Here is a 27,554-nt window from a genome sequence, read left to right on the forward strand (position 1 = left end):
AAAATGCATACAGGTTCGCTGTTTGTTCGATAGCATGTATGGCCACGTGGGATGCCAACCCTCACCCTTAGCTGCTTCTGCAAAGAATTCCTGCAGTCTGCTTTTTGAGAGCTGACATTAATTCAACTGTGGTTGTTGCAGTTTGAGTCCAGAACTTCATAAATGCTAGCGTTAACATATGAGGAAATCCAGATCTATTTTAAGTTGCAACTTCCTGAAGTAAATTCTGTGCAGTTTCTCCCTCTGGCTGGAGGGTGAATTCTTGTTTTAGCCATAAAGAATATTCTCCCAGGTGTAAAGATGAATACAGACTAACTGGGTTGGCACACTGAGTTTTCTATTGGTGGAGTAGTTGAAAACCAAAACTGAACATCTAAAATGCACTTAAGCCTACTGCATGCATGATTTTGCTGCTTTTATTACAACAAAAGTGAGGCTGTATAGACAGCTGGTCCAGCAGTTCTGTACTTGCACTCCTTATCCTATAGTCATCAGCTTAAGACTGACACAGATTTCAAGGAACTGAACTAAACCAAAGCATTCTTAAGGTTTAAAGACTGCTGGAGATGTCTTAACTTGTTAGAAACTGATAACAGCAGATGCATCTTGCAGTTTGTAGCCTCAGGTTAAAGCAAGTCCATGTTCCTGCAGTGTTATCTCATGTACCTATATGCCATCTAAATTCATTTGATATAAGCAAGCTCTAAATATTCAGGGAATAACTGTGTGCTGACATGAAATTAATGACAGAATAGAAAATTCAATACACATTTTTTATTTAAGTGGTCTTTTGAAATGCGTTATCTTCAAATGTGGAACTATCTACAGAGAAAAGCTTAAGCATTTCTAATTCCAGAGGATGCATAGTGCCTGTAACAATCATGGAATGTAGTGGACCACCTAACTCCACTGTAGCCATGTGATACAGCGTGCCTGAAGCAATCTTCTGATCAGGAGCACCCACACGTGCGAGGCCAACACAAACTGTGTTCTCAGTAATTTCTGTAAGAAAGGACATTCAAGAAGCGATTCTTACTAAACTTCCAGGGACCGTGTTCCAATTGTCAATAAAATGATTAATTTATTAAGTAAAGGAAAAAAGTACTCAGTGTTCAAACCTTAACACCACCCTCTTGTGTCTCCAGTTAATCATCAGAGTAGTCTAACGTGAAGCTTTTGCTCTTGAATGAAAATAAAAAGTATATTTTAGAGCTCTTGATAAGCAGGGAAGGATAAGAAGGGAGCAGCAGTAAGTGAAATTCATTCAGCAGAGACTGCTGCTCCTGATTGACTCTACTTAAAGGATAAAAAGGAGAGCTCTGCCTCCTTTTCATCTTGACAATATTTTAAAAAGAGTACAGATACAGTTATTTTTTTCCTCTATGACACGAGGCAGTCATCTTCATAGCTGCTCTGGTAACACAGTGGCTCCTGATGAACACCTCTTCAGTGGGCACTTAAATAGTACTAAGGATTCAAGGTCAAAATCACGGTCCTGCATCTTTGGGGCAACCTAAATTCACACACAGTATAATGTGACCAGACTAAGTAACATGTAGCTAAGATTTTTGAAGCTTGACTGATTTAAAATGGCTGGATGCAGGCTCCTGCAACTATAATGGATCAAAGAGCTCCCAGTTAAAACTGGACAGAACAGCAGTTACCATACTGAGGCTTTGAATCTCCTGGAGCTTCTAGCACTTGTTCATCTGAGCTCAAATAACTACACTTTGCTCAAGCTCTGCCAAATCCATCTTATGGTTCCACTGCAGATCAAGAAAATGCTAAGATTAAGAGGAAGGTAGTACAGTTCAGTGATTCATCACTGAGAACAGAGGAGCAGCAAATAATAACAGCAGTAGTAGTACCTGGTTCTTCCCCTTGGAGTCTCCTATTCTGAATAATGGCAAGAAGCTGTTCTGCAGCTTGGTTCACGCTCATGTAGCGTGGTGGCTCATAAATCTTCCTTCCTCTGCAGGGAAAGAAAAATAGAGTAATTTAAATATGAATCATTTATTTATCCCTAGTATTTTTACAGTTTATTTCAAAAGAAGTCTGTGGACCAGCAAATCTTTTCCAGGCCCAGGCTTTCAGGCTGGCCTTGAGACAAGAGTGGAATTTTTAAGGAAGACAGAAGTCTCTTGTGCTCTCACACACCTGTGAAACAGCAGGGCCTCCATTGACAAATCATTTGGAACCTAAAATCAAATTCAGCTTTAGAAGCAACGTGCAGGTTTTGTGACTATTCCTGAAAGATGCATTCGGCTTAAATTCAAGGGCAAACTACTGTTTTCCTGTTGAATGCCTTGTAGATGGATTATTACAGACTAGCATTATGTTTTAAATGAAATGCTTCTTTCTTTGCCAACTATGGATTCGTTCAAACAGATTTTATTTTGAGACTCCAAAATAAACAAACCTCAATGATACTGCGAGATTTCACAAATGTTCTTTTAGACCAGAGTCACAGCATATGTATAAAGTAACTATTTATGTTCCCCATTGTCAAAACATACAGATTGCAGACAGATGATTAGGATGTGACAAGAGTGCTTTTGGGTACAGTTAAATGAACTTTAGGGAATTTTCTGTATGTTGCTTATTCAACTGCTAAAAACCGGTGGCATGTATTCCATACGTCACACTGCTTTTAGCCACTGTAAGGAAGAATGTATTCACAACACTTCTCATGCTATTAATTTACTTCAGGGGGAGACAGAACAGCAGTAAAAGAACTCCCAGCTCGGCAGGTAGAAAGTTTATCCCATTCTGACCTGCTTCTCACAGGAACAAAGACTGCACTCCACTGCAGCTTCATTCATTTTCTGAAAACAAAGCCAATTCCTGTTAGAACAAACAAAAATTCTACTTCTCAGAGGAAACAGAAAACCACGACCACTGAGAAGTGCAAGAGAAGACAGGTAAGTTCAGTATGAGACTTCAGACAAAGAGCTTTTGTTTCTTGTACAGAAAAGACTTCGTAAGTACCATCAATTGTTTCCATGTATTTTCAAAGCTGTGACTCACTTCATTAGATTCTCCAGAGACTGCTCCTTCACTTTAATATCTGTAGAATAAAACAGTATATAAAACACGGGTTCCCTACAAAATTCCCAGTTAGTTTTCTATGTACCTGTACAGTTCAGTTTAGGAGATCTCCATATCATAGCAACAATTTAGTTCTTAAAGGGAAATGGAATATGGATTACATTTTATTTTGTTTCATACGTTAATTATGAAGAAATTAATGGGATTTCATGCATGTGATTTTGCTTAAAGACAATGTATAGTACACAAATCTCAGAGCAGCTAAGATGAATAAAAAATATTGCTAAGTATTGAAAATGGTAAGCACGTTTCCCACAGGACAAATAGTGCTTGTGAGCTTAGGCAAAATCCAGGGTATTGTGACTACTTTCACATTATAAATACACTGTGGTTACAGAAGGTAAAACCATACAGCTGATGGACAGTGACCACACCACCTCCACACAGGAGCATAACTTTCATTAGCACTTCCTTGCTGTCCCTGTCAGATTTAGAACAATCTTTTTCTTATGTGAAAAGGATTTGGTCAAAGAAAAAAGGCCAGGTAAGGCTCTGAATGTCTGCAATGTTATGGAACTCCAGTTGACTACAATCTTTCCGGATGACCATCTGTATGGGAACTGCTGAATCACGGCCTGAACCACTGATTGGTCACCTGAGGTGAGCACCAAGTCAGCCATGGGGCCACAGGTGAAGGTGATATACCTGTGTGATTGAAAGGGGTGGAGCCTGGCTCCACCTCTCCCAAACCCCATTTAAGGGCTGACCACCACCAGGGAAGGATCTCTTCTCGGAGATTCCTCCTACGTGGAGTCCCCTGCGAGCCTTGACACCTTGAAGGTGAGCCATCTTCTCTTTTGTATTATTTATATCCCATCTATATAGAACTACCCAAAATATACTATCATCTATACTATTTTGTTGTGAAGTACCATCCTTGGGAGTTATTTACCCCACACCATTGGATGTTACCTGTATTTAAATGCCTGAGAAATAATATTGTAGTGAAAGTTGGATACATCTTTTAATCCTGATTTTAAAAGTACTGCTTAAGTTGTAAGATCATACTGTAAGCCGAGATGACTCTGAAGAAATGGTTTAAAATGTAAAGCTGCAAGTTTATTAGTGCTGAGTTCATCAAACTGCTTTCATGTAAGTGAAGTTGCTTCAAAACCATAAGTGTATTGAGGCTGAGCTTTTCATGTCACACTTGCTTTCCTGGCAACCTGATCGAGTTGATCAATGAACAGATCAGCATGACCAAGTGGTGCTAATGGAACAAATAACATGGAGATTGGCAGTTTTCAGCAGCGAGATGCAGGCATTACAACTGTCCCTGAAACATGAGTTTTGTAATTCAATTTTATTGGTTCAGTATTTTAACACTCTCTTGGTGCTGCATAAAAACAGGAAACTTTAATAAAAAGAGTATATAGAAATGACTTTTCAAAAAATCTGAAGAATACTTGGTTTTAATGTACTGTGGTTGGAATAATCCTTGTTTCAAACACTTGCAAAGTCATCCTTCCTTAGAACAATTGCCAATATTCTGATACTTGGCAAAGCTGGAAAACAGCCAGCATTCAAGGCCCTGAAAAGTCTGACATGCAGTGATGCTTACACATGTTTCCTGTTCTAAATTCCTGCAGTTACCACAGATGTTTTCAAGCGAGGGTTTTTACAGTCCTGAAGCTTTTTACACGACTATCACCTTTTGCCAAAACATCATCAGCTGAGATAATTTGGGGAAGGGAATATCAACTTACAAAATAGAAATGTGGTTAAATGTACCATTTAGCTCTCCAGAATGCTGTGTGTGTGTCAAGCTCTAGCCTGACTGAGCCAATAAAAGATAGCTGCTAGTCATTGCCATGTGGGCTGGATCCTGGGCTAGATCTAGCTTAATCACACTGACTGTTACAACAAACATGAGCCTGCTGTTCCTGTTTGTCTTCTACAAAGGCATCATTTCTTACAGATTTTCTGAAGAGGAATCAATAAATTCCTGCCCATTGCAGCACCAATAGTGGCTAAACTGATTCTAAGTAAATGTACATTGAAGTTCCAATTCAAGGTATATTTTCAAAGATATGTTATCTAAGAGCCTCTGCTTAATTACAAGACTTCATCTCATGCCTACTGGGATGCTGGAAGATGGCAGCTAAGGAACTGTGTCTGCTGCTGCTTACCAAGTAAGCACAGTGTGTGCATTCCATTCCGCCTGTTCTTCTCGATCTTGTCAAAAAAGCTTTCTGGCTTCCATGCATCTGTCCAGAAAACTATAGAAACTGTCTCTCCAAAATTGTACAACTGTAAAACAAAACAAATCCAACACACATACATCATCAAAATATCAGTAGAGCGCACATAAAAAAAGTGTATTAAAATAACAGACAACTGGAAACTGAGAAGTCCTGAGCACAGCAGAGGGTTTTTTTAACAAAATCTATAATTAGCAAACTGTCTTTTCTTCTTAGTAACAGAGAGGTCTTGTTCTTTTACGCTCAAGCAGTAATGCAAGTTAAAAGATTGACTAATGAACTATTGTACAATTTGTACCTATTTCTGCATTCTCCTTTCCAACATACAGTAACTTTCAATCTACCTTCTGTTTTTGTTTGTTTTATTACTTAATTCTGAAGTCCTTTACAGGCAAAACTTAGTAAGATTGGCACCAAAACTATTAATTACTATTTCTTATTTTCATTAAGGCAAGACAACTTCATGTAAACCTACAGCACTTGCAATGTTTCCCCAAGCTTTGATTGAACTGACAGAGTAGGATTTATATTTCAGCAGCACTTTCCTGCAGATGGGAGCTGTACCATACAGAAGCTGTTACTGTCTGAACAGACAGCTGACATGAAGATCTGAAGACAGGGACAGATTGTGCCTGAACCAGGGAGGTGCAGGATTTTTTAATGCATGTATGGTAAGCAGCAAGTGCTGGCAGATTCTATGTCAAACACACTCCCTGCCTTTATTTGTGATCTTAATGCTATCTATTATTGTAAATCCCTAATCGTGGTGAAGACATTTGAAGCAATACTCTTGCTAGCTGTTTCCAGTGATGCAAAAGTGAAAATGAGATGTAACCTAAGGCAGAATTTGGCTTGGAATTTTTTTAACAGATTTGAAAATGGGCTAAAGTACACATCAATTTTGGTTAGTTCAACTCAGGAACAGAGCCAACCAAAATGGATTTTACAGCATGCCAACATTCTGTCTGCTTGAACCTACCAGGAAAACAAGTGGTTACACAGACTGTCCTCCCTGCTTTATGTTTCAACCTGTAAGGAGGGACAGCTTTTCCTAGCCCACTACGGGAGGCACTGGGTATGCTGCTATCAGAGAAAGAGCCCTGCACAGAAGTGGCTCTGGCAGAGACCTGCCATCTGGGGATTCCCCTCTACATATTTATTTCACTGTGGCATGAGGTTGTGGTTTTAACTCTTCAATGCTGGCAGAGCAGAATTTGAATCAAAGCAGAAAGCTGTTTGTTTTCAAGGGACTAAGAGCTCAAATTTTAACCATTCACGCTGATAGGAACAGCTTTATTCAGAGATTCCTGGAACATTACTGAAAATGTTTCCTCTTTTAAATATTTCATTCTAGAACAAAGACAAGAACACACAGCGCACATTTCACAACCTAAAGGTTCTTCCAGTAAACTGAACATAGGTTGAACCAAAAATTGCTCCTGATGTAACAACTTAACTATTTCAGGGCTGTACTCTAGGGAAAGAAAGAAGAGGGGAAGCTGTTTTTTGCCTATTTTTCACATGGCTAGAGCTCTCTCAGCTTTCTACCAAAAACTGAAGGAAAACTGCTGCTGCAGCTCTTAATCTCATTGGTGAGAGGCACCTTCAGCCATCACAGGCTGCTGAAATGTGCAGTAGCCACCTAAGCAGCAAGCCATCTGCTGCCTGCCCTCTGAAAGCCACCACGCTCCTTTCCCAAAAAGCAACGGCCCTCTTTCTGGGGCCCTTTCTTATTTGCAGCCCTTTGAGGCTGCAAATAAAGCAGCCTCAGCCTCTGGTGTTTTGATACCCAGAAGGACAGGGATTTCCACTGCTGCCCTTAAGCAAAGTAAAGGATGTGCAGAAATAGGCATAATGTTGTCTGTCATTTTACTGGGAGTCAGATCTCTGCCACATATTAGAACCAAGTTGGATATAAACTTGACCAACAGGATGGGGCATATGTTATTACGTTCACAGAAATGCCTTTGCAACTTACACCTTTGTAATAAATGAGTTTTTAAATAATGTATTACCTAGCTATAATTCACTATATATATATAACTTTAAGGAGGGGAAAATACTACTTTGGAAACATTCAGATATACAATCTTATCAATTATGTGTAACTGAAGCAATAGGTACTCCTATTGTGTTTAACTGCTAGTAATTGATTCCTTTATGAGCAATTACATAGGCAGAAAAATGTCATTCCCATCTAGCATTTGATCTCTACAGCCACGTAAAACATTCAAGCATGGGCACTATTCTGTCTTCAGTGCAAGCCTGCTTTGCTTTGAAAAAGCAACACATAATTGCATCAGAACATCAACTTTTAACTTTTTATCCCTGTATCTATGCAGCTTTTTGTGCTGCATGCTCTTATCTCGCTTACCTCGAAATCTAGAATGAAGTACTGAACTGCAAAGAAAAGCCTTGCTGCAGACAGAGCAGTAAATACCCAGAATCCCACTGTTAGCCAAAGGATTCATCCGTTCCCGACCTCAGCCAGGCAGGCAGCAGGTGACTGGACACTAATGCCAGAACCCACTGAAATCAAAAGAAATGCTTCCCACCGACCACAGAAGACTGAATAGGGACCCAAACTTCCAGAAGTCATGCCTGTGACTGTAAAACTGGGACACACATTTGTCAGCTATGTATTATAATGTCGTGCTTTGAGATAGTGAAGAAGTTTATGACAACGAACAACAGGTTTGAATATTTTCAGTGAAACAATCAAGTTGCGTGGTTGCTGGCACAGCTTTAAAGACAGGCAACAGCAAATGAAGTTTCACAGCAGTCTTGTGTGTTCTGCACCCTACATCAAACAGCTGGGGTTTGGGAGTGGGCAGGATTTGTTCTGTGAAAGCTGAAACATTTCAAGCATCACATTTGCACAAAACAGGTTTGTTACAGTGCCCACATTCTGCTCAAGCACAAAAGTGACACAATTTCAAAGGGGCTCATTGAAATGGCTGGACAGACACTTGCTGCTCTCAGCTTGAAAACTGATGTATTTACCTTTTCACTACTGCTCAAAGCCTTCACAGAAGTATTTCAAAAGCTCATTTTGAAAGACCTGTCTGGAAACTCCCCTCCCCCTGCCCAAGCAGTAATTGGCTTAAGCAAAGCTTTGTGACTTAACTTGTGCAATGCAACCAACTAAAGCCAGGAGGGGAAGCCAGAACTCTCTCCTGGGCCATGGGCTGTCTGCTCCAGCTTTCTGCCTCTCACAACATACTGCAGAAAGCTGTTCAATTCACACTTTCATCGATTTGGAACAAGCTATAACTTTGTTTTATTTACACATATAATATGAAAGAATGCCAGACAGCTTCTGGTTCTATTAGTGTCTCTAACCCTTCTATGAGTGATATTTCTTATTCTACTTGTTTGTATAAGCAAGATCGATTGCTAATTGTATGGCCACAGTAAACTATTGAAAGGAAAAGTGCTATCCCATGATCTCAACTTGGAAAGTCTGCATGCAAAGATAATTGCAGGAAAACTAAAGAGCAACTTCATTAATGACAAGGCTGAATGACATCAGAAACTTGAAGCTGTCCAGATCAACAGACCTCTCTTAAAAAACCGGTGTCAACAGTCACCACAAAAATACAGAGCGTGAAAAGAACAAGTGAGACTAAATAGGGAAATTAAAAAAGGAAGTTTTTCCCCATCCCCTCTGAAATGCACTAAAGCAAGCAGGAGTGAAGATGCAAAATAACATTAAAGGGCAGTAGGGCAACAGCTGCAGAGAAACCAAGAAATATATATTTCAAAATGCAGACAGAATTACTGCTGTATCAGCTGCAATGGTGACAAAGCAATTCTTCGCTTATAGCCTACCTCTGCTCTTAAAATTTCAGAGCAGCCTCAGGAGTGGAAACATGTCAAGAAAGGAAGGTAAAAAGGAGTCTTGTCACTACACTGTTCAAACCTGGCATCTGTGTACACCTGCAAATGCCTGCAAATCCTGTAGGACTGTAGATAGTCAGGTGTTGTGTGTCAAGATGGCTACAGGTGGCACTGCACGTATTTCCAATAGGATACAACTGTTCTGCAAAGAAAGATACTGCACTGGCATCCCAGTGACAGACACCAACAGATTATTTTTCTCCTAATGGTGTTCCTCCGTGGCATTTGGAGACTGTACAGCACCTTGCATCATCCCAAGTTGCTTACTGATAAATTCCAATGAACTTACCCTACAAACCTACATCATTATTTGTTCGTGCTCATCGTAACAGTTTTGATGTGATGCCAGGCAACTTTCATCAAGTCAGATTTTTTTCCCTTAACAACTCTCCATAACACAAATATGTTGAAGGACTCTTACTGTGCTATGTATTATATATACACCATTACCAGAAAAGCCTGGAAAGTGGGACAATCATCAACAAGGAGTAGCAGGAATCAGCTAAGCTTCATTTCTGCTTGTTCTCAGTCATATAAAACCAACCACAAGCCTAGACCTAGCTATTTCTGACATCTTATTTAGTACCACAGACTTTTAACAACTTTTAGTGCATTACATAAAAACTTTCATATGAAACAGGATGCTTGTTACAGTTCAGAAGCACAAGGCTGCAGCTCCTTGTGGTACTGCACACCAACAGATTAGATTGGATGGCTGTCTCAAGAACCTCCAGTCAGTTCCCTCAGTACGTGCCTGAGAGAAAGGAACTGTGAACAGAAGGATGTTTGGCTGATGGAAGCCCACTCCACGACTGCAGTCTTCAGAAAGCAGCTGAGACAAATCACATAAAAGCAAGTGAAAGGAAGAACACATTTTCCCTCTTAGCTGCCTCCTGCATCCCTGTTTAAGAAACAGCTGCTTTGCAAGCAAAACAAAATTCAGCTATTAAAAGACTTAAAAACTCCAAGCAAACTTGAACAGGACAGGATTTCCCCTCCAAGAGAACATCCCCTTGTCTTTGGTAAGCATCTTAGACACATCCCAGAAATATCAAACAATACTTACTCACCCAGGTCTCTTGGGTTACTAATCTGAAACCAGGACAACTGAACAGATACAAAAATCTGTTTGGAGTAAATGGATGTTTCTGGGCTATATTTGCTGGTGACAAACAGCATGAAGTTGCAAAGCAAATGTGAGTAATAAAGTAGCAGTGTACGCTGACTTAGCATTTATTGGTTTGAGAAGCAAATGCCAACTTCTAAAAGGCTCAGGAGCAGGTAGTCAGAGGAAAAAAAAGTCGACTAGTGATAGGAAACAACTTATTTTGACTGTTAGTGAATACAAAATAATTTGCATAGAGCCCCTCCTATGACAGCCAAGAGTATTTTTGAAGATTAAGGCACAGAGAGAGGGTGGAGTTGGAACTCAGAGGTTCCGCTCTGCAACTACTACAGGTTTTCTATTTGACTATGGGCACGCCAAGTGACAAGTGCATCCTTCAGTTTCCTGGTCTATAAGTAATACTTCTTTAAAGAAAGCTTACTCACTTATTTAGCAGGCTCAAAGATAATGTAGCAAGCACTACTTTTTTGTTTAAATGATCAGCTAGTAGCTAAAAGTGGCTGTAATTGTGCTACCTGGACTGCAGACAAAAAGCCACCAAGATGAGCCACTGAAAGAGACAAGGGGACTTGCAGATGTTTGTTCCAAAGCTATTCAGGTGGAAAGTGGGTATACCTCAAAAGAAACACATCCTTCTTAGGTATGTTTTTAACCAGCTTACAAAACTAGCAACACCAATCTCCTTTCAATTCCTTTGGATCTACACATGTATTAAAATGAAAGAAATGGAAGCAATTGTAAGGATGATAATTGAAAACCTAGAAGACAGAATGGTACTTCTAGTAAAGTGAACGATGGTAACTCCTTCCTTTCACAAAAACCTTTCTTAGATGTAAGGTATCATTGCTAACTGCAAACTAAGAAGATACCATTTAAACTTCTTAGCCAGACCAGACCACTCATGTTTCTATAACATCAGCAGGAGAATAACCTGCTTTCAAATGGAATGAGACAATAAAAAATAATAAAAAATTAAACATGGAAATGAAAATAGACATTCACTCATCACAAGTTGGCAAGAAATATACTCATGCTCTTTAAATGTGATAAAACATCAAATTTTCTAAAAATGTATGTATAATGTTTTACACGTACAGAGACTGCTGAACAACATTTGTGATACACAGAATCACAGAGTTTATCATACATAAGATACTTCAGTAATTCTGCTGTACAGGAAAACTGCACCACCATCAGAATGCTGTTGGCTGCATAGAAACACTGCTCTGATGACAAACTACATTCTCCTGTGAACAGGCTGGGCCATAGCTGCATTTTACTAGTCAACAGTTACAGCTCACTACGCACATGGCTTTCAGAATAGCTTATAAAGGTGTTTCCTGTTTTTCTCTAGTAAGAAAGAAAGGGGTTTTGTATCACAATCAGATTAAAAGAAGAAAAAAAGCCAAGCCTTTTCTGTGGTGAAGCAAAAGAGGAATCCCTGTTGCACTTCACATCAGTGCTGCAATTTGAAACGTAGTTAACTCCAAAACTAAAATGATGGCAGGAGATGGCCAAGTACTGACTGAAGACAGGAATGCAGACTGTTGGAAGAAGTCATAAACGTCTGCCATGACTTCACAGGCTGCTCTTTGTAAGATCCCCCTCACTTGCTGATTTTGCCTGTGAGGTACAGTGAATAATTAAACACACAGCTGGTTACAGTCCTGTCTGGTAACATGTTATGATTGCTGTTTCCTCAAATGTTTCTTATAACACCGGGAATGTTGGACTTATGTGAAAGCAGTCCCTCCCAGGCCAGAACAGAAAAGAGGATTATTGCCAGAATGAGTACATTGAATGAACATTTCCTTCGTGGTCTTTTAGCATGGGATAAAGAAATACTAAGCTAATCTTCAAAACTCTACCCACATGAGAAAGCATACAACTGTTTGCAGTGTATTCCCAGGTAATTTTCTTATCTTCTTTTCCAATTAATCTCGAAGCTCTATAATCCTGCTTCCTGTGCCTAAATGGAGTTGTGAGGGAAACTATCTGTGCTCTTTGAGAGTCTTCCTTCCCAGAACAGGAAAAAGTTACCTGGTAGAAGAAACTACTTGTCAACAGTTTGAGTGCAGAAGCAAACTTTGAAACAGTGTACAGCCCAAAGGGGAAAGGCTGAGCCTGCTGCCCACCCCAGTAAGGGCCATGTGATAGCTGCCAGCTGTCTCCTGCCTTTGTAGATTTTAGACATCAATATTTTGATACATATTTCCTTCCTAAAAGATAGGTGTCACTAAGAAAGTGCTCAGAGGAAGAATTATGTAGCCTGCTCCAAAAGTAACGCTTCCTATTTATTTCCACGTGAGTTACAACATGCAAAGATATAACAGATCACACTATTTGACAGAGCAAATTATCAATTTCAAAACACTTTTCATTTTTCAACATAATCACCACTATTAACCATGCATTTTCACTGGTGATGAACAAGAACCTACATGCTGTGCTAATAAAAACTGCACCACTGGAGATGACCCACTGTCACAGCTTTATTTGCAAAATAACTAAATATCAAAGTTTTCCTGAGGCAGGAGCAGAGGAGAATGAAAGTGTTACTATTCACACCCAGGAGCATCAAAAGGGACTTTTGCTGACAGCAGCATGCTGAAAAGGAAGTGTTTACAAACTGACAACAGAAGTTTGCTACAGATTTTCAAACTTCAGATTGCAACACACACTGCTTACAACAGCAGAGGAGCTCACCAATTCTAAGTTTAGCAGTTTTGGAATACTATATATACAAAAATATTACCTGTAAACCACAGCAGCCCACTGCACTCATTATCGAAGCATTATGAATGACTTGGTATGGAATTCCCAACTTTACTGCACGTAGCACTAAATCACTGTGTGTTGTGGCCCTGTGGTAAGAAGGGAAAAGGGATTAAAGCAGGAAAAGACATAGTAACCAAGTATTACAATCATAAGGGTTTGTTTAGAAAACAAAATTAAACTCCTCATAAACAAGGCAATGTACAGGTGCCAAAAGGGTGAGAATGACTTGATTGGATGTTATGGGAAAGTAAAAACTCCAACAACCTTTTGATGTGCTGCCTTCCCCAGCTGAAAATACCAAAAGCCTCAGTATGTTACCATTCCTTGCAGCTTTCTGGGTTCGTAAAACTCTTAACTCTAGGACATTTGTTGCTTTTTAAAGCTTTGGCAATCACTTGAAAATGAAAGTTTCAATTGTCCTTTGTCTTCTGCAGTTGTCTGCTGGACATCTGTTGAACTGAAAACTTAGCTGTGTTTGGCACAGACTTCAGCAAAGCCTGTATTCAGTATTTCCTTACTCACTGCACAGCCAGTCCCTCTCTCATTTAGGAAATGCTAGGAAAGCAATTATCTCAAACAAGAACTTTGAATAACTGAAGTAAACTGTGCTCATCATCTTTAGACTGTATCAATTTTTATAAATATTTATGCCAAAAGACTCCTTAAACTAACGGTGCCTACTAGTCTCGAGTCATCAAGTTTATTCTGAAATAACTAAGAAAATTCTAGTTAAGTTTACAGCTGAACTTAATTTGGCTCTGGGTGTACACTGCTCAAAAACCCCGCACCTTACAGTGCCTGAAGCACGAGTCACTAGAGTGGTAGATAACAAGATCAGCATTAGAGTCCTTCTAAGATACTGAGTAGATATACATCTAACTAACCTTAATTTTTCAACTGCAACAATTTTAAACGTGTCTTGCTTGTACATGTGCCTATGTTGTGGGCATTCAGTTTTCCACACGAAGTATGAATACGCACCTACCCCTTGCCTAAATTTGAATGACTTCAGCAATCTCACTGCAAAGATGTACTGCAGATTTCTAGCCATTTCAAAGAAGGTGGCAAAGGAAAAAACAGCACATGCTGATCAGAATACTCAAATAGGAAAACTGCTTTCACCCTGGCCTGGTTCAGTTATTCTAACAGAATTTCCCTTACTTTTGGTCTGATAATTTCTACCAATCAGCAGATCAGGAATGCAAATGTGGCAGCAGCTGGTAGGGATGAGTCATCAAAAAAAAAAAAAAAAAGAAATCAATTTAACTGGAGGAAAAAAAAAATTAGAGGAATCTGGATTTAGGAAATCAAATGACCAGAGGATCAGCTGGCTTTATTCACTGAAATTTGCTCCAGTCAGCACTTTCTCCCAGTAGATCTGTTCATAATGACTGCAGATGAAAGCAGAAGCACCCTCATGCAACATTCAGCTAATACCATCAAAAGCTTGATGGATTCATCCCTCTGCACCCAAGGCTATGCTTGTACATTTTCTGTCACAGGCACCATTTAAGATTTTTTATGGGTACTAAAAACAAACATTAGCACAGGCTAGATGAAGGCAGGCTTTCCAGTACAATACTAGAGTGTCAGGTTCCTGCTAGCACATGCATGTTGGTACTATGTCTGCAGAATAAACTTTTGTGAGTAACAGTCCGAACTCAACGCAGGCACAATTTCATCACTCTAACAATTAACCACAGACCCCTGAGGTTTCCTAAGATGTACTCTTCTTACTGGTGAACATACTTGAAACTCTAAGATCAGCTGCAGTCACGTGGCTTCTATCCAACTCTCAAATGGCCTCCCTTAGGACAGAAACATTAAGTCCTGAAGTCTTAAATCCTTACAGCTCTACAAAGGCAGTTCTAGCTGCAATACTAAGGCCATAAACATTTAGACAGTAGCAACTCATACTAAGAAAGGGCAATATGCTTTAGTTAATCAGAATTGAAATGTTTCATCTCTTGAACTACTGATAGGCACAGCAAATCAAGATACTGCTTACAAGCAGCAATTCCATTTCAACAGATGTAGAGGCTTTGTAGTCTCATCCACTTACATCTCTTGCAGGATCACAGCACAAGAGTGCAGGTAATGTGGCTCTATACTAATTCTAACTTCAACATTAATATGCACTGGAATATAATGAATATGCTCTGAACAGCATTACCTGCCTCTAAATACTAGTTTAATGCAACATTCTATTGCAAATTCCCTTCAACCTGTGTTTACATAAATTAGCCACCTCTTGACAGATATGTACACAGCTTCCCTGTTTCATAACTCTTATTTTTTCATTCACAAACAGGCTGCTCAGTGATTTGATTTTTCTTGTGCCCCATAGCAATATGGTATAAATCTGAAATCACCAGCAGGCTCTTCTGTGTGGCTTGAAGTTACAGACTGATGATGCATGACCAAAAAGACAGAAGGGAGATCCTTCTGGTAATAGAAAAACCACTGTACATTTCAGTAGCAGTAAGAGGTGGAAACAAAAGGCTTACTAAACCAAACTGAGCAGACATTTTTAATTACCTGTCATTTTAAAGACTACCACATATCAAAGCATAAGAACTGTACAATCAACGGTCAATATTCAATTTAAAGTAACTGAGAATTACAGCTGCAGTTTCTAAGTTCTAATCACAACTAAAAGAACACTTTTTCAGAAAACAGCAGATTTCTTGATTATGTGATAACCTCAAATCTTTTCACCTAGTAGATAAAACCTGGAACAAAATATTTTCTATAAAAGTAAGCATGAAGAATATGTGACAGCTGAGGGAAAGATTTATACAGCTCAGAAGGCCAACACTCATGTCTAGAATGGAAGTCTGGGTGAGGAAACTCCAAAGTAAGATATAAGCATAGACAACAAGAAGTATATTTTGTATGCAATAAAAATATACAAAGACATAAAAAGCACTTCCAGACTAAAATTCTGCTTCTGCATTAAGAATTACAGCCATGCAGAATGGCCACTTCCTTTTGAAAGAAGAAAGTGGTCTAGTCAGAGCAATAACTACAATGTTGCTTCAGCTTACCCAAAGGGATCGCCAACTACAAGAAAAGCGACGTCACAAACATCAGCATCTTTCAAAATGCTATCTGCTTCTTGTTCCACTGTTTCTCGATCAGCCAAAATCAGTTCTTTTCCATAAAACTCCTCCTGAATATCAAAATTATTAAGAAACATAAATAAGACACTTGGGAGTGTATTCATATTGCCTGGTGTACTTATGGATACTGGAAAGGAGAACTCGACAATTATCTCTAGCTATTCGATCCACATCTTAAGAGAACCCTACCTCCCGATGCTAGAACACCTGAGTTTCCCATCAGGCAGCTCTTAAGGTGACAAAAATTGCTGTCAATCATATTATTCCAGTAAGGACTTGGCTCGAAATGTAGCTCAATCACACCCACATTTTGCAGCTACTTAGGTGGGCTCTAGGCCTAGTAATTAAACCAGACATCCTATTGCAGGGCATCATCTCTCACAGCTCAGAGCCTATCTGCTCAGGCTACGTATAATGCTGACATCAAACCAGATACAGATATGACACTAACTATACCATAACCTGATCTTCACAGTTTTTATATTTCCTTAGTACTTTGTAAGTAACCAAATATAGGGAATAAATTCATACTAATCCTTCATCTTCAGTTCTTTGTATGAAGCGCTTTGCCACATATGTGAGTAAATATGTATTTGATTGTGTTCACTTTTCTTCAGCTGCTCACTGGGTCTCTTTCTGTGTTTTTATTAAACACCTCATTCACGTGTTAGAATCAACCTCAGTTAGTTAGAGAAACATGTTGCCTGACCATACTGTGCATAACAATTCCTAAGTGGTTTCACCATACTCTTCACGTGTTCTTTACATTAAAGTTGTTGTTTTTCTGTTAACTTGTTTTTTTTTTACCAGGGCATAGATCAACAATGGTGTTTTGTTCTGAATAGCATTCAGCAAATTTAGGCAGCATTACAAATACTAATGGTTACATAAAACTAGTAAGTCAGTTATAGTCCAGAAAGACTTTATTCTTGACTTCTCCTGTATCATCAGTGCTAGCTTCATCTTTGCCCACAAAGTACTGATGAGAGAACCATCATACTTCTATAGAACAGAAATAGTGCTTCATTACAACGTGCACCCAATAGATATGGCACTGGATATAAGACCTCAGCTATTGAGTTTCAGTCCCTTTTTGAAAGATGCTGCACCACACAAATCAAAACATACTGATTGCAGAGTCTAAAAAGCTCTTAAAAAAACGTAAATACTGAACTAAAACTCTGGAGGTATGGCATCGAAACACTGACATCTGATTTGGACAAGTTCTAACGGCTTCTCACCAGTACTAAATGGGCCAACAAGATAAACGATACTTTTTCTTGATAGCAAATGCAAGTTTGGCAAAGTAGAAGCATTTGAACTATCTTTTTTTTTTTCAATTTTCCAACCAGCTAACAAAATGAACATTTCATCGCAGACGGATTCACTTCAGTTCTGACTGCTTCTGTGTACCAAACAGCAGCCAATGTGAGCGTCCAGCCTCATCACAAAACAGGGCAGGTACACCGGGGAGAACCTGGGGGTAATTTTTATTACTGCATTCCTCATCAGGGTGCTGTCGTGGCCTACCTGTCGCCCAGCAGCCTGCCTGCAGCCCCATGGTGTGCAGGATGCCAGCAGGCAGCACAGGGCTCCAGGCACGCGTTTTTTAGTGTGTTCTTTTATTTCTAATTCACATCAGGCATTTTTCTCACCAAGTCCTCCAACGTCTCAAGACCTCTACATGTGGCTAGAACTTGAGATGAAAACTCGGATCAAAACGCGACCTGTAGGAGGGCAAATCTTATCATCATCTCACAATTCCTCCTACAAACTACAGCGAGCAAAGGCAGCGCACGGGACGGGCCGGCAGCACCGGACCTACCAGCGCGTCCTTCCCCACGGTGAGCACGGACGTGTAGGCCTCCAGGTACACCCTGCGGCAGCGCCGCACCGCCTCCAGCCCCTTCACCGTGATGTCCTTGGCGTCGCCCAGGCCCAGCCCGACGAGATACAGCATGCTGGGCACGGGAGGGAGGGCGGCCAGGTGCGGGCCCGGCGCCGCCGCCGCCCGTCACGGAAGGGAAACAGGCTCCCGCCGCCGCCCGTCACGGAAGGGAAACAGGCTCCCGCCGCCGCCGCCGCCGCCGCCGCCGCCGCCGCCCTCACGGCCGAGGCCCCGCCCCTCCGCGCGTGTCGCAGAGGCCGCCGGGAGCTGCAGTGCGCGGGGCGGGCGGCATGGCTTGTGGCGGGGCGGATGGTTGTCCCGTGGTGCCGCTCCGTAACGGCCGCGGCGTCCCGGTGCTGGGGCTCGGTAAGTGCCGCAGCCTCCCCGTTGTGTAACGTGGCTGGGGGCGGCCGTGCGGCTCCGCTTTCCCTGGCGCTCGGCGCCGGTGCCCCTGTGCTGCCCGCTCCCCGGTAGCGGCCTCTGGGCAGCCCGGCCGGGACGCGTTGTCTGCCGCTGTGGCGAAGCGGCGTGCGGCGGTGCTGGGCGGCCCTCGGGCCCTGCTGAGCAGTTAACGTGTGTGAAAGAGAGGTTTCCTTACGAGGACGTGTCTGTTGTTCCTGGGATGCCAGCTGTGGTTTAGGAGGCCGGTGCATGAAGTGAGCAAAGACGCACAGGCTCACGTTAGTTTGTATTTATTTAACGTAAATGTGAGGAGTTAATTTCTCTCTCGAAGCTTTTGCGCAGCATTTGGGGATTTCATTCTGTCTCTTTGATTGATAATGCACTCTTCAGCATGAGGGCGCTTACCTGTCAATCTTTCATGATGCATTTTTATCGCAGGTTGGTGTGATATCCCAGGAGCTCCATTACTTCAGACGAACATACCAATCAGAGGCACTTAATGTGCTTTGTCTGTGGTGCTGGAGCTAATCAATCACACAAGTATCAAGCTGGGCTGTAAAACAAAATGGCCTGTGTGCCCTTTTCAGCTTTATCCTATCTGATTTCAGAACAATGATTTAGGATTCTCATAAGTGTGAAGGAGGACAAAGTTAGCGCTGAGGGTTTAGGAGCATGTTAAGCCTCTTAAGTCAACAGAAGTTTTTATTTTTTTATTTTTTATTTTTTTATCTTAGGAGGGCTAGTTCTTCATCCATAAACACAGAATGAATAGCTGGAGCTGGTAGTGCTCATTTCAGAGTACTAAAATCATTTTAGCAGAATTAAAAAGTCTTGGCAGCTCAGTACTGTCAGGAAAGGGGTCTAAAAATCTACGTGTTGATAGCTGCTTTACATGCACGTGCTCATGAGGGTGTGGTATGTGTATACCCAGTGTATGAACTCATTAGTTTAGCATCTGTTATGATTACTTGATGTAGTTACCCCTTTCATAATCCCTATACAATGAACAAAAGGGCCTGTATTGTTCAGTGACATTTTTTTTCTTTCACTGAATTCTTTTGTTTAACCTATGACTTTTTTTGTCAGTTGATTTAGAGATTTTTTACAAATGTGAGAAACATGTAAATGGTCCTTCTTAGAGAATGAAGCCCATCTTAAAGCCTTTGTTTCAGTATTTGCTGAACTGTGTTTCAAGTCATGTATAGAATCCTCACTTCTCCTTTGGAGATTGTAGCACATGACTTAGGTGACTGGGAAAACAGGCTAAAAAGTGGATGGCCAGAAAGTGTCCAAATGGCATATTGCAGGCTGTCTTTCAGTCACTTAGTATTGAGGAGCTGATTATCAAGCCTGACCTCAAACCACAGTAAGTGGATAATGCCATGGCGGACGATGGCATTTGGCGTTTTCTGGGTCAGTGCTTTCTGCCAGGTGTGGCTTTCCAGAGGTTTGGTTCTTTGACCTCAATTCTCTGCTCTTGTTCGAGGAACAATTTGACAAATTTCTTAAATATTTCTGTAGCTTTTTGGGCATCTTGCAATAGGTAGGAACTAGTATGATAATTTTAAGTATTTCTTGACAAATGCTGAATAATATTGCAGATTTAAAAATAAAAAAAGTTTAAAAGTTCAAGAATTTACCACACTCGGTTTGTGGCCAACCCTGAACACCGAGATATGCAACCCAACACAATGGGCCATTTGTTAAATTGATTTCCATTTCACAGCTCCCCTGGTCTTCCTAACAAGTAGGAGAAGAGCAGTAAGTTTGTCAGGGCTCTCTGCAATAGGGGAGAAAGGAAAGCAGGAGGTTAAGTGGTCTTTTGTTAGTTTACAACCTCTAGTGAGAGTGATGGATTTGAGCACCCTGGAAGGTTATGCAGCTTGCACAACTGGTGGTCAGTCTGAAGGTTCCCTGGAACGATATGCCCAAACCTCTGCTTCCAGTACATTCTATCTGCTTTTACTTACTTGCTTATTCAGATTCTTGTTTGTCTTTCTTCTGGGCTCAATACACCTACAAGTCTGCTAGCAGCAGTGAAACAAGCATTCTTTCCCAAGACACCCGATGATTATTACAAGAGAGCCCATCTTTCTGCTGAAGTACACAGCTAAGTTTATTTAGCAAAGGAAAATGATTTAGATCGTTTTATTTTGTTATGTAAACAAAAAGGAAAGACAGTAAACTTGGGATTAAGTAAGCAGGGATTTGGTCAAATAGCATGTGATTTCCTGCCCAGATCTGTTAGTCTTACCAAAAACATACATAGAATGTTTTCTTGTAAAGTTGTTTTCCGTGTAAATCCTTGAAGAAACTAGAATTAGCAGCTTGACAAGATGAAAAAAAATAGTAATCTCGTGATCTCCTATCAAAGCATAAAATGAATGACAGTTTTGTATGAGAAGAATCTTCACAGGGAAAAAAGAAAACAAAGCCTCAGTAATAATAATCACATTTTTGTATGCACTGTGCCTTACTCATGCCACACAGCATGTTTTATTACTCACAGCAGTGTTCATTACAGAATTCAATAATGGATGGTGCCATTATATTAGGCACTGCGACTGGGAAAGCAGGCAGGTGCTCTCTGAGCAGCTTATAGTCAAATAGCCAAAGCCTGATAGAGTAAAAAACAGTCCTAGTGAATAACGTGACATGAGTTAATTTATAGCACTACTAGCTTCCTTTAATTGCGTTTTTACTGCGGTTGTCTCTCTGTTAAACAAGGTGGGAGAATAATGTGTGCAGACACACACACACACACACGCAATCCCTTCGTACTCAAGGAGAAGCATCTGTCCTGTCCTGAATTCAGGGTGTTCTATGTGTAAGATTCCTCATGTTCACCTGCAGCTTTATCTACAATGAATTGTAAAGCTAAGTTTTTACTTACTTTGCTGACTGCAGTGTTTTAGCTGTTGTATTATTTCCATCACAACCATACAAAACTTACTGAATTAGTATTATTCTCAGTTCTGTGCAGAAGTGATTGTTTTCATTGTGGTGGTGGTGTTGTTTGTTTGTTTTCCTGGAGGAAAATTCCATTGCTTCACTTTCATTACTTCAAGTTTTGTTTTTTTCCTCAAAATGTTGCATATAACCTGAACTGTAATGCTGAGTGGAAGTATTTTAACATTTCCTTGCATTATGCACTGCTAATGCAGTTATTTGCTTCTTGATTATTAACTGTAAAGTTGCTCGTAGCCATTGTTAATCTTAACTGTAGACAAAAAAAAAAAAAAAAAGGCCCAGTCCTGTTGGGACTGGAATCAAATGAGATTGTGCTTTTCATTTTAATGGCTACAGAATCAAGCCTTCACTTCTTGTTCTCCACTATTACTGCTTTTCTTTGTGTTCTCCACCATTACTGCGTTTCTTTTTTTGTGGTTCTTTTTTCCACAGCTTCAGTTCTTAAGGAAATTTATGGAACAGTGGTCTCAATACCAAGACCTATGGCACGCCTCTGTATTAATCTTACTCTGTAATAAGAATTGGCTGTTCATTTCTTCCCTTTGTTTTATGTTTCAACCCTTTTTTTTTTCCTCTTCTTTTCTAATTCTGTCAGGAATTTACTCCTCAGCCATGGTTACCAAGTTTCCTTAATAGCCTCTTGTGATGAACAAAATGCCATGTCTATAAATCTTTCTGTCTTAATTCATTTACTGTTTCAGAAGGTCTGACTTTGAGAAGCTGTACTTGAGCTTTGGAGGGTCTCCATATATTTAACTTCTCTCATTTGTACAAAATGCAGCCATATTCCATGTGGGTGGATGCTACAAGACAGTAGGGGCAAAAAATGTGTCCTAACCTGGTGAAACGTACTGATCTGCTAGGAGATTTAATGCTACACAAATGTTGTTTTAAAGGATATTAGTGAATGAATGTGGGGGAGAATACTGTGGCAGTTCTTGATTTATTTCAGCAATAAGTGGGCTGTTGTTTTTTTTTTTTTTTTGTCTGAGGGAAATGCTGCTTTGACTTTGCTGTTTGTGCACCTACAAACCTACGAGGACACCTTTGCTTACAGGGGATTTCGCCTTGATTCTTAAGGTAGAAGGGACAATCCTCTTAATCTGCAATTTCATATTCTTTCATGTGTTCCATTTTCCAGACAAAATCCCAAACCTCTTTAGTGATAGGAGTTGCATTAAGGATGTGATTTAAATAGAAAAATAAGGAGGACATTCTTCATGTTTGTACGGGTGGCAGAAAAAGGATCAAACAGCATGTTCTACTCACCAAAAGCTCTCTTTGATCCTCTGGTGTTAAAACCAGCCAACTATTGCTCTTACCTGATTATTTTGTCTATCAAGTTATTAAAAAATCTGTCTTTACTGCTTTAAAAAAATGTATTACTCATCTTGTGGAAGTTTAATTTTTACCACCTAACTCATCCGGAAGAGAGAATTTATTTCCACTTTTTAATTCTAATAAGCTCAGTCAGTAGAAGCATACTTTTGAAGTTCCTGATAAACATTTTGGGGCTATGCTTTGAAATCACTTGCATAAAGTAGAAATGAGGAGAAAAAAGAAGTTTTAATAGAAATTTTATGATTACTTTGTGACAGATGTGGATCTTAGATGTGCACATGATATAGAAGAAATGGATGGCCTAAATATTATTTAAGTGCATTATAGTGCCAATAATTACTGTAATGAAGGCCCACACTTCAACCAAGAACTATACAGATTCTTGAGAGTCATTGGAGCCACAATCCCAGGGCTCATTTTCTGAGGAAAGACATCATAAAGAAAACGTAGGAGGCGCTACTGGTTGTACTTATAAATCTTATGATCTTAATTGCTCATTAGATGAGCACATTATTTGCAGCCAGGTTGAAATGAACAGAGAAATGAGCTTCAGCATATTCAACTTTTGCCTTTCACTGTGTTTCTGTAATGTAGAAAAATGATACAAAACCTTAGTAAGAAAAAAAAAAGACCAATTCTTGTCTTTCAGCCTTCATATAGTGAACTTCAGCCATCATAGATGCTTTCTTTGCCTGCAATCCTGGCAGCACTGGATGCTGAAGTCTCATGCTGTAACCTAAGTGCAGTAGTTCCTCATGCCTCCAAGTGGGACGGAGGGGTGAACTGGTTGCTAAGCTGTCTTCAGTCCTTTCTTGTTTACACGAAGTACCTCCAGTGCATGGTGATGCAAAAACCTCATTGTCTGGTGCAGAGAGAAGAGAAAGAGAGGCACTGCCATTGTGGCTTTCTGCCAGTTTCATAACATAAGCTCTGTTCCTTAGGCTTTGTGCCTGAGTAGGTATGCTTTGCATTCATATACACACCAGTCTGAGTGTGCAGTGTGAGAGGAGGGGCTATCAGAAATGTTGTTTGTGTTGGGGACTTTATGAAAAGGCATTTAAAATTCTTAGATGATGTGAATAAAAAGCATTTGATCAGAAGTGTTCTTTACTGTTCTGTTTAAGTTTGCACAGCTTTTTAGTTCAGATAACTGTGTTGCTGCTGTCCTTCAGACTCAAGAATGCCATTAGATATCTATGAGTCAGTGCAAGACTCAGACCTGACAGTGTCCTCATTTTGCAGCAGTGGGATCTTGTCATGGTTCACAGTTGTGCTCACTGGGAAGTCTGGTAGGTATGAAGGAAGCTATTGTGATGTAAAAAATTAGTCACTGATTAGTGTCCCACAGTAATGAGCTGGTTTATGTCCACTTTATGTTGTAAACTATAGACTATAAATTCCAGTTCTCTTCATATTTTTTTCCTGTGGTGTTATCTTTATGACATTTTGTGATTTTGAATTAACTGGATGGTTAATTACAGTTTTTAATATTATCATTATTATCCCTGTACTTCATTATATGCTAATCATGCTTAATTGAAAATTAACATAACTTACTCATAAGTCAAATTTTCACAGCAGGAATGAGTATGATAATGTTCTACTTAAATACAGACTTAGTATTTGCATGTTTTTTTTTTTTTCCTTTTGATCATTTTTTCTCTGTGGAATTAGTTTGAAGAAGGAAAATATCATCACCGGTCTGTCTCACTGTGAAGTATTTCTAAACGTCTGGTGTTGTCAGTCAACTGCAATCTTTATCAGACAGTAGTTTAGGAGGATATTTTCAAAAGGAAGAAAATAGTATTTGTAGTCAGTCTCTGTATTTGCTGTACATAGCACGTATCCTTGAAACTGAAAGTTCTATCAAGGTATAAGCGCTGGAAATAATTTCAGTTGGATTAACAAAGGGAGGAGAATGAAAATCATTTAAAACTGGTTCACACCAGCAGTTCTTCGTGCACTATTAACTGCTAAGATCTAGTCACAAAACATTATTCTGAGGAGAAAAGGTTTAGTGAACCCTAGAAATTGGATTTGATTTATGCCAGAAAATCTGTCTTTTCACTGCTTGAGATTTCTATGGAAGGAAGCCACAGTCTTTTACCAAATGGTTTCTAAGGTAACATCTTATAGCAGAGCATCTGAAACCAATTTGGTTGTTAATGAGAAATAGTTCTCACGGTGGTGGGAAAGTGTGGAGTGAAAGAAAAGGCTTCAAGATTTGGCAGTCTGTCTGGAAAGGCATTTAAATGTGTGTTGCTGCTCTGCTTATGAAACTTGTACATGAATTGTGCATTCACAGTCTGCCTTTCTAATGTGTAGGTCAGTTTTTTGATTAGTCCTTCCATATAAATTTAATTGAGAAGTCCTCAGTGATAAGAATACTTGTGTGTGACAGCTGGATAACTGAAATTGTTGTCACTTTCCACTGGAAAGATTTTTATTCCTACAGGGGTAAAAAAAAAATCCTTTTTTGAATGATATTTTTATTCCCAGAGATACTTTTGTGAGCTGGTGATTTCAGAGCTGTAATATGCTACTCAAAATAGGGATGACTTCCAAAATTCCTGTGCTTATTGTGGGAGTCGTGCAAAACTGCTTTAATAACTCCTTTTCTGAAGTTCTGGCTGGATGAATAGTGGGTTAGTGATCAGAGAAGTATCTTAGTTTAGCAGCAGATGATCTGAATTTCCTTCACAGTCAGACCCTGTTTGGGATGGAAGGGACACAGTACTTTTGTCAACAATGGCTCATTGCCATTTCTTCCTTCCTCCCAGGAAGAGTGAAAACTAGCAATTCTGGCTTCCCTTTCTCTGCTCACACAATAAACGTGTTACGGCCCTCTGTTACCCTTACACTGTGGCCAGGCTGTGTTCTTGCGGCCTGTTCCTTGGTGCCTGAGCAGAACTGCAGAGCTGAAGATGATGCTTACTTACTTCACTTTGACACATGCTTCAACTGCTCCAGCTCCTCTTGCACCATATTCAGACAAAGCCATATTCAGCAGCACCTGTTGGTCGAAGTTACAGTGCTGCGTTGGCACTTCAGGTGTGTAACCTCACAAAATGCAGTTACTCTTGCAGCTTTTATACAGGTGTGCCTTTATGTGTATGAGGTTTAGGTAAACTTGTGTTTATCAGGAGTGTAACACGTGTTGAGGAAGCCAGCTCATAGAGAAAGGCTTTCAGATTATTTTGTGGTTGGCTTGAATACAACTCTTCTAAAAAAGTAGTAAAAAGCATCGAATATACCTAATTACTTAAGCGACTGCTGCTCAAGAGGAATTTTTCTTGCTCAGTTTTTCTCCCCATCTCTTTCCTGAAATTTTGTTTTGGTTTTTCCTCTGGAAGGTGTCCAGTTTCCTTCGTGATTTTAAAAAAGCAGTTTTTTTTGTCTGTTCAGCAGTCTCAGTCAGTTTGTCAGGGGTCATATGAATGCAGAAGTAAGTGAAAGACAAGGAGGGAAGACTGGGGCTGCCTCTTTCAATGGCATTAAGCAAAGATGATGAATAAGGATTGCCTGTCCTTGAGCCAGTCTATAGAAGAGGCCTGCGATCTCTGAATGGGTTAGCCCTGAACCTTGAGATGTGTTGTATGCTCACTTGCTGTACTTCTAAGCAATATTTTATATTTTATCATCAGATGTTCGTAATGTTGTACTGACACACAAAAAATTAATGTATTTATTAAATCATGTCAACAAAGTTACACCTTAATAGTATTGCTGTAATGTTGGAACAATAGAAATAAGTAGAATAAGATATTTCAAGCTTATTATAGCATACAATACCTTATGTGTATAATGAGTATGTAAATGTTGATAAAATATTTCCTGTTTTCTTTAGATTTTTTCTGAAATGTCTACCCACAAAAGAGTGGGTTTTTTTTTTCTAGGTGTTTTGTTTGTCAACTAGGCTTTAATTTAGTACTACAAACTGATGTCTGGAGAGAACAGATTTGTGAAATGATCTCTATCCAGCCTGTGGTTTCACTCATGGGAACTCTTTTGCTTTAAGTGGTTCTGTTGATTTCAAGTTACAGCAGTTACCTATATCTGAGGAAATTTGTAATATATTTAGATAAATAATATCTTCATATTTTTAAAGAGTATGAAGACATGCTTTTCCAGAAAGCAGGAGAGAAAATAGATAGATTCTTTTTTGAAAAAAAAATTAAGTGAAAAAAGAATTATTAAACGTTGATTTATTTAGGGAGTACTGTAGAACTCCCTAAGTACATTAAAGTACTGGGACTACTGCAGTTCATCTTTAGGTGTAGCAGTTGGGATAATTTCCTCAAGTGAATCTTTGTGTCTTTATTTCCCTTGAAGCAAGTATGCATCACTGAATGGGAAACAATGATATATTCTCCTTTTTCCTTCTTTCTAATACTCTCCCCTTACTTTAAAAGGGTTAATGCTTTTTTAAAAAAATCTGTTTGTCCTGAATGTTCTTACTGAAATCTGTTATGCATGAAAAGAGACTGAGTCCATTTGCAAGACCTCTAAATGAACTCCATTCATTCTGTGCTTAGAGAAGTCCATTCAGCCAGAAACAGGCATAATAATTACAACCTAATTTATTTGGCACCAATACCAGCTTATTAGAAGAGATTTTTATGAAAAAGTGTAATATATTTTTCTAGTTATATAATTTTTCAATAAAATTCCTTCGTTATCTGAATAATGAAAACATTACATATATAGAACGTGTATAT

At 39.6% G+C, this 27,554-nt stretch overlaps 3 protein-coding genes across 3 annotated transcripts in view; 2 read left to right on the forward strand and 1 right to left on the reverse strand.

The window, feature by feature from the left end:
* SLC30A7 (solute carrier family 30 member 7) overlaps positions 1 to 27,554 on the forward strand; it is a 508,373-nt gene that overhangs the window by 25,222 nt on the left and 455,597 nt on the right. The gene's annotated exons all lie outside the window — the stretch shown is intronic.
* Positions 401 to 18,272, reverse strand: DPH5 (diphthamide biosynthesis 5). Its single transcript, XM_065742533.1, has 7 exons — positions 18,061 to 18,272; positions 16,161 to 16,285; positions 13,091 to 13,199; positions 5,238 to 5,358; positions 3,028 to 3,067; positions 1,869 to 1,972; positions 401 to 1,002 (listed from the first exon to the last, which is right to left on the reverse strand). The coding sequence occupies exons 1-7, from the start codon at positions 18,193 to 18,195 to the stop codon at positions 779 to 781; spliced, it is 858 nt and encodes a 285-aa protein (XP_065598605.1). The 5' UTR covers positions 18,196 to 18,272; the 3' UTR covers positions 401 to 778.
* LOC136054602 (uncharacterized oxidoreductase ZK1290.5-like) overlaps positions 18,414 to 27,554 on the forward strand; it is a 42,809-nt gene continuing 33,668 nt past the window's right edge. Inside the window, exon 1 of the mRNA XM_065745911.1 lies at positions 18,414 to 18,489. Coding sequence (XP_065601983.1) covers positions 18,414 to 18,489 — 76 coding nt within the window. The remainder of the gene's footprint in view (positions 18,490 to 27,554) is intronic.

This window comes from Cyrtonyx montezumae, unplaced genomic scaffold (assembly GCF_038088225.1).
Source record: "Cyrtonyx montezumae isolate F1298 unplaced genomic scaffold, pur_monq_1.0 scaffold_1, whole genome shotgun sequence".
NCBI lineage: Eukaryota > Metazoa > Chordata > Aves > Galliformes > Odontophoridae > Cyrtonyx > Cyrtonyx montezumae.

Bases quoted from the DNA above. Each gene is read 5' to 3' on its own strand.
- DPH5 (XM_065742533.1), bottom strand. From the start codon at position 18,195: ATGCTGTATCTCGTCGGGCTGGGCCTGGGCGACGCCAAGGACATCACG. The intron at 3,068-5,237 runs GTAAGCAGCAGC...TTTATTCTACAG, and splicing joins GCACACACTGTGCTTACTTG to ATATTAAAGTGAAGGAGCAG. The intron at 1,003-1,868 runs GTACTACTACTG...CCTTTCTTACAG, and splicing joins ACTCCAAGGGGAAGAACCAG to AAATTACTGAGAACACAGTT.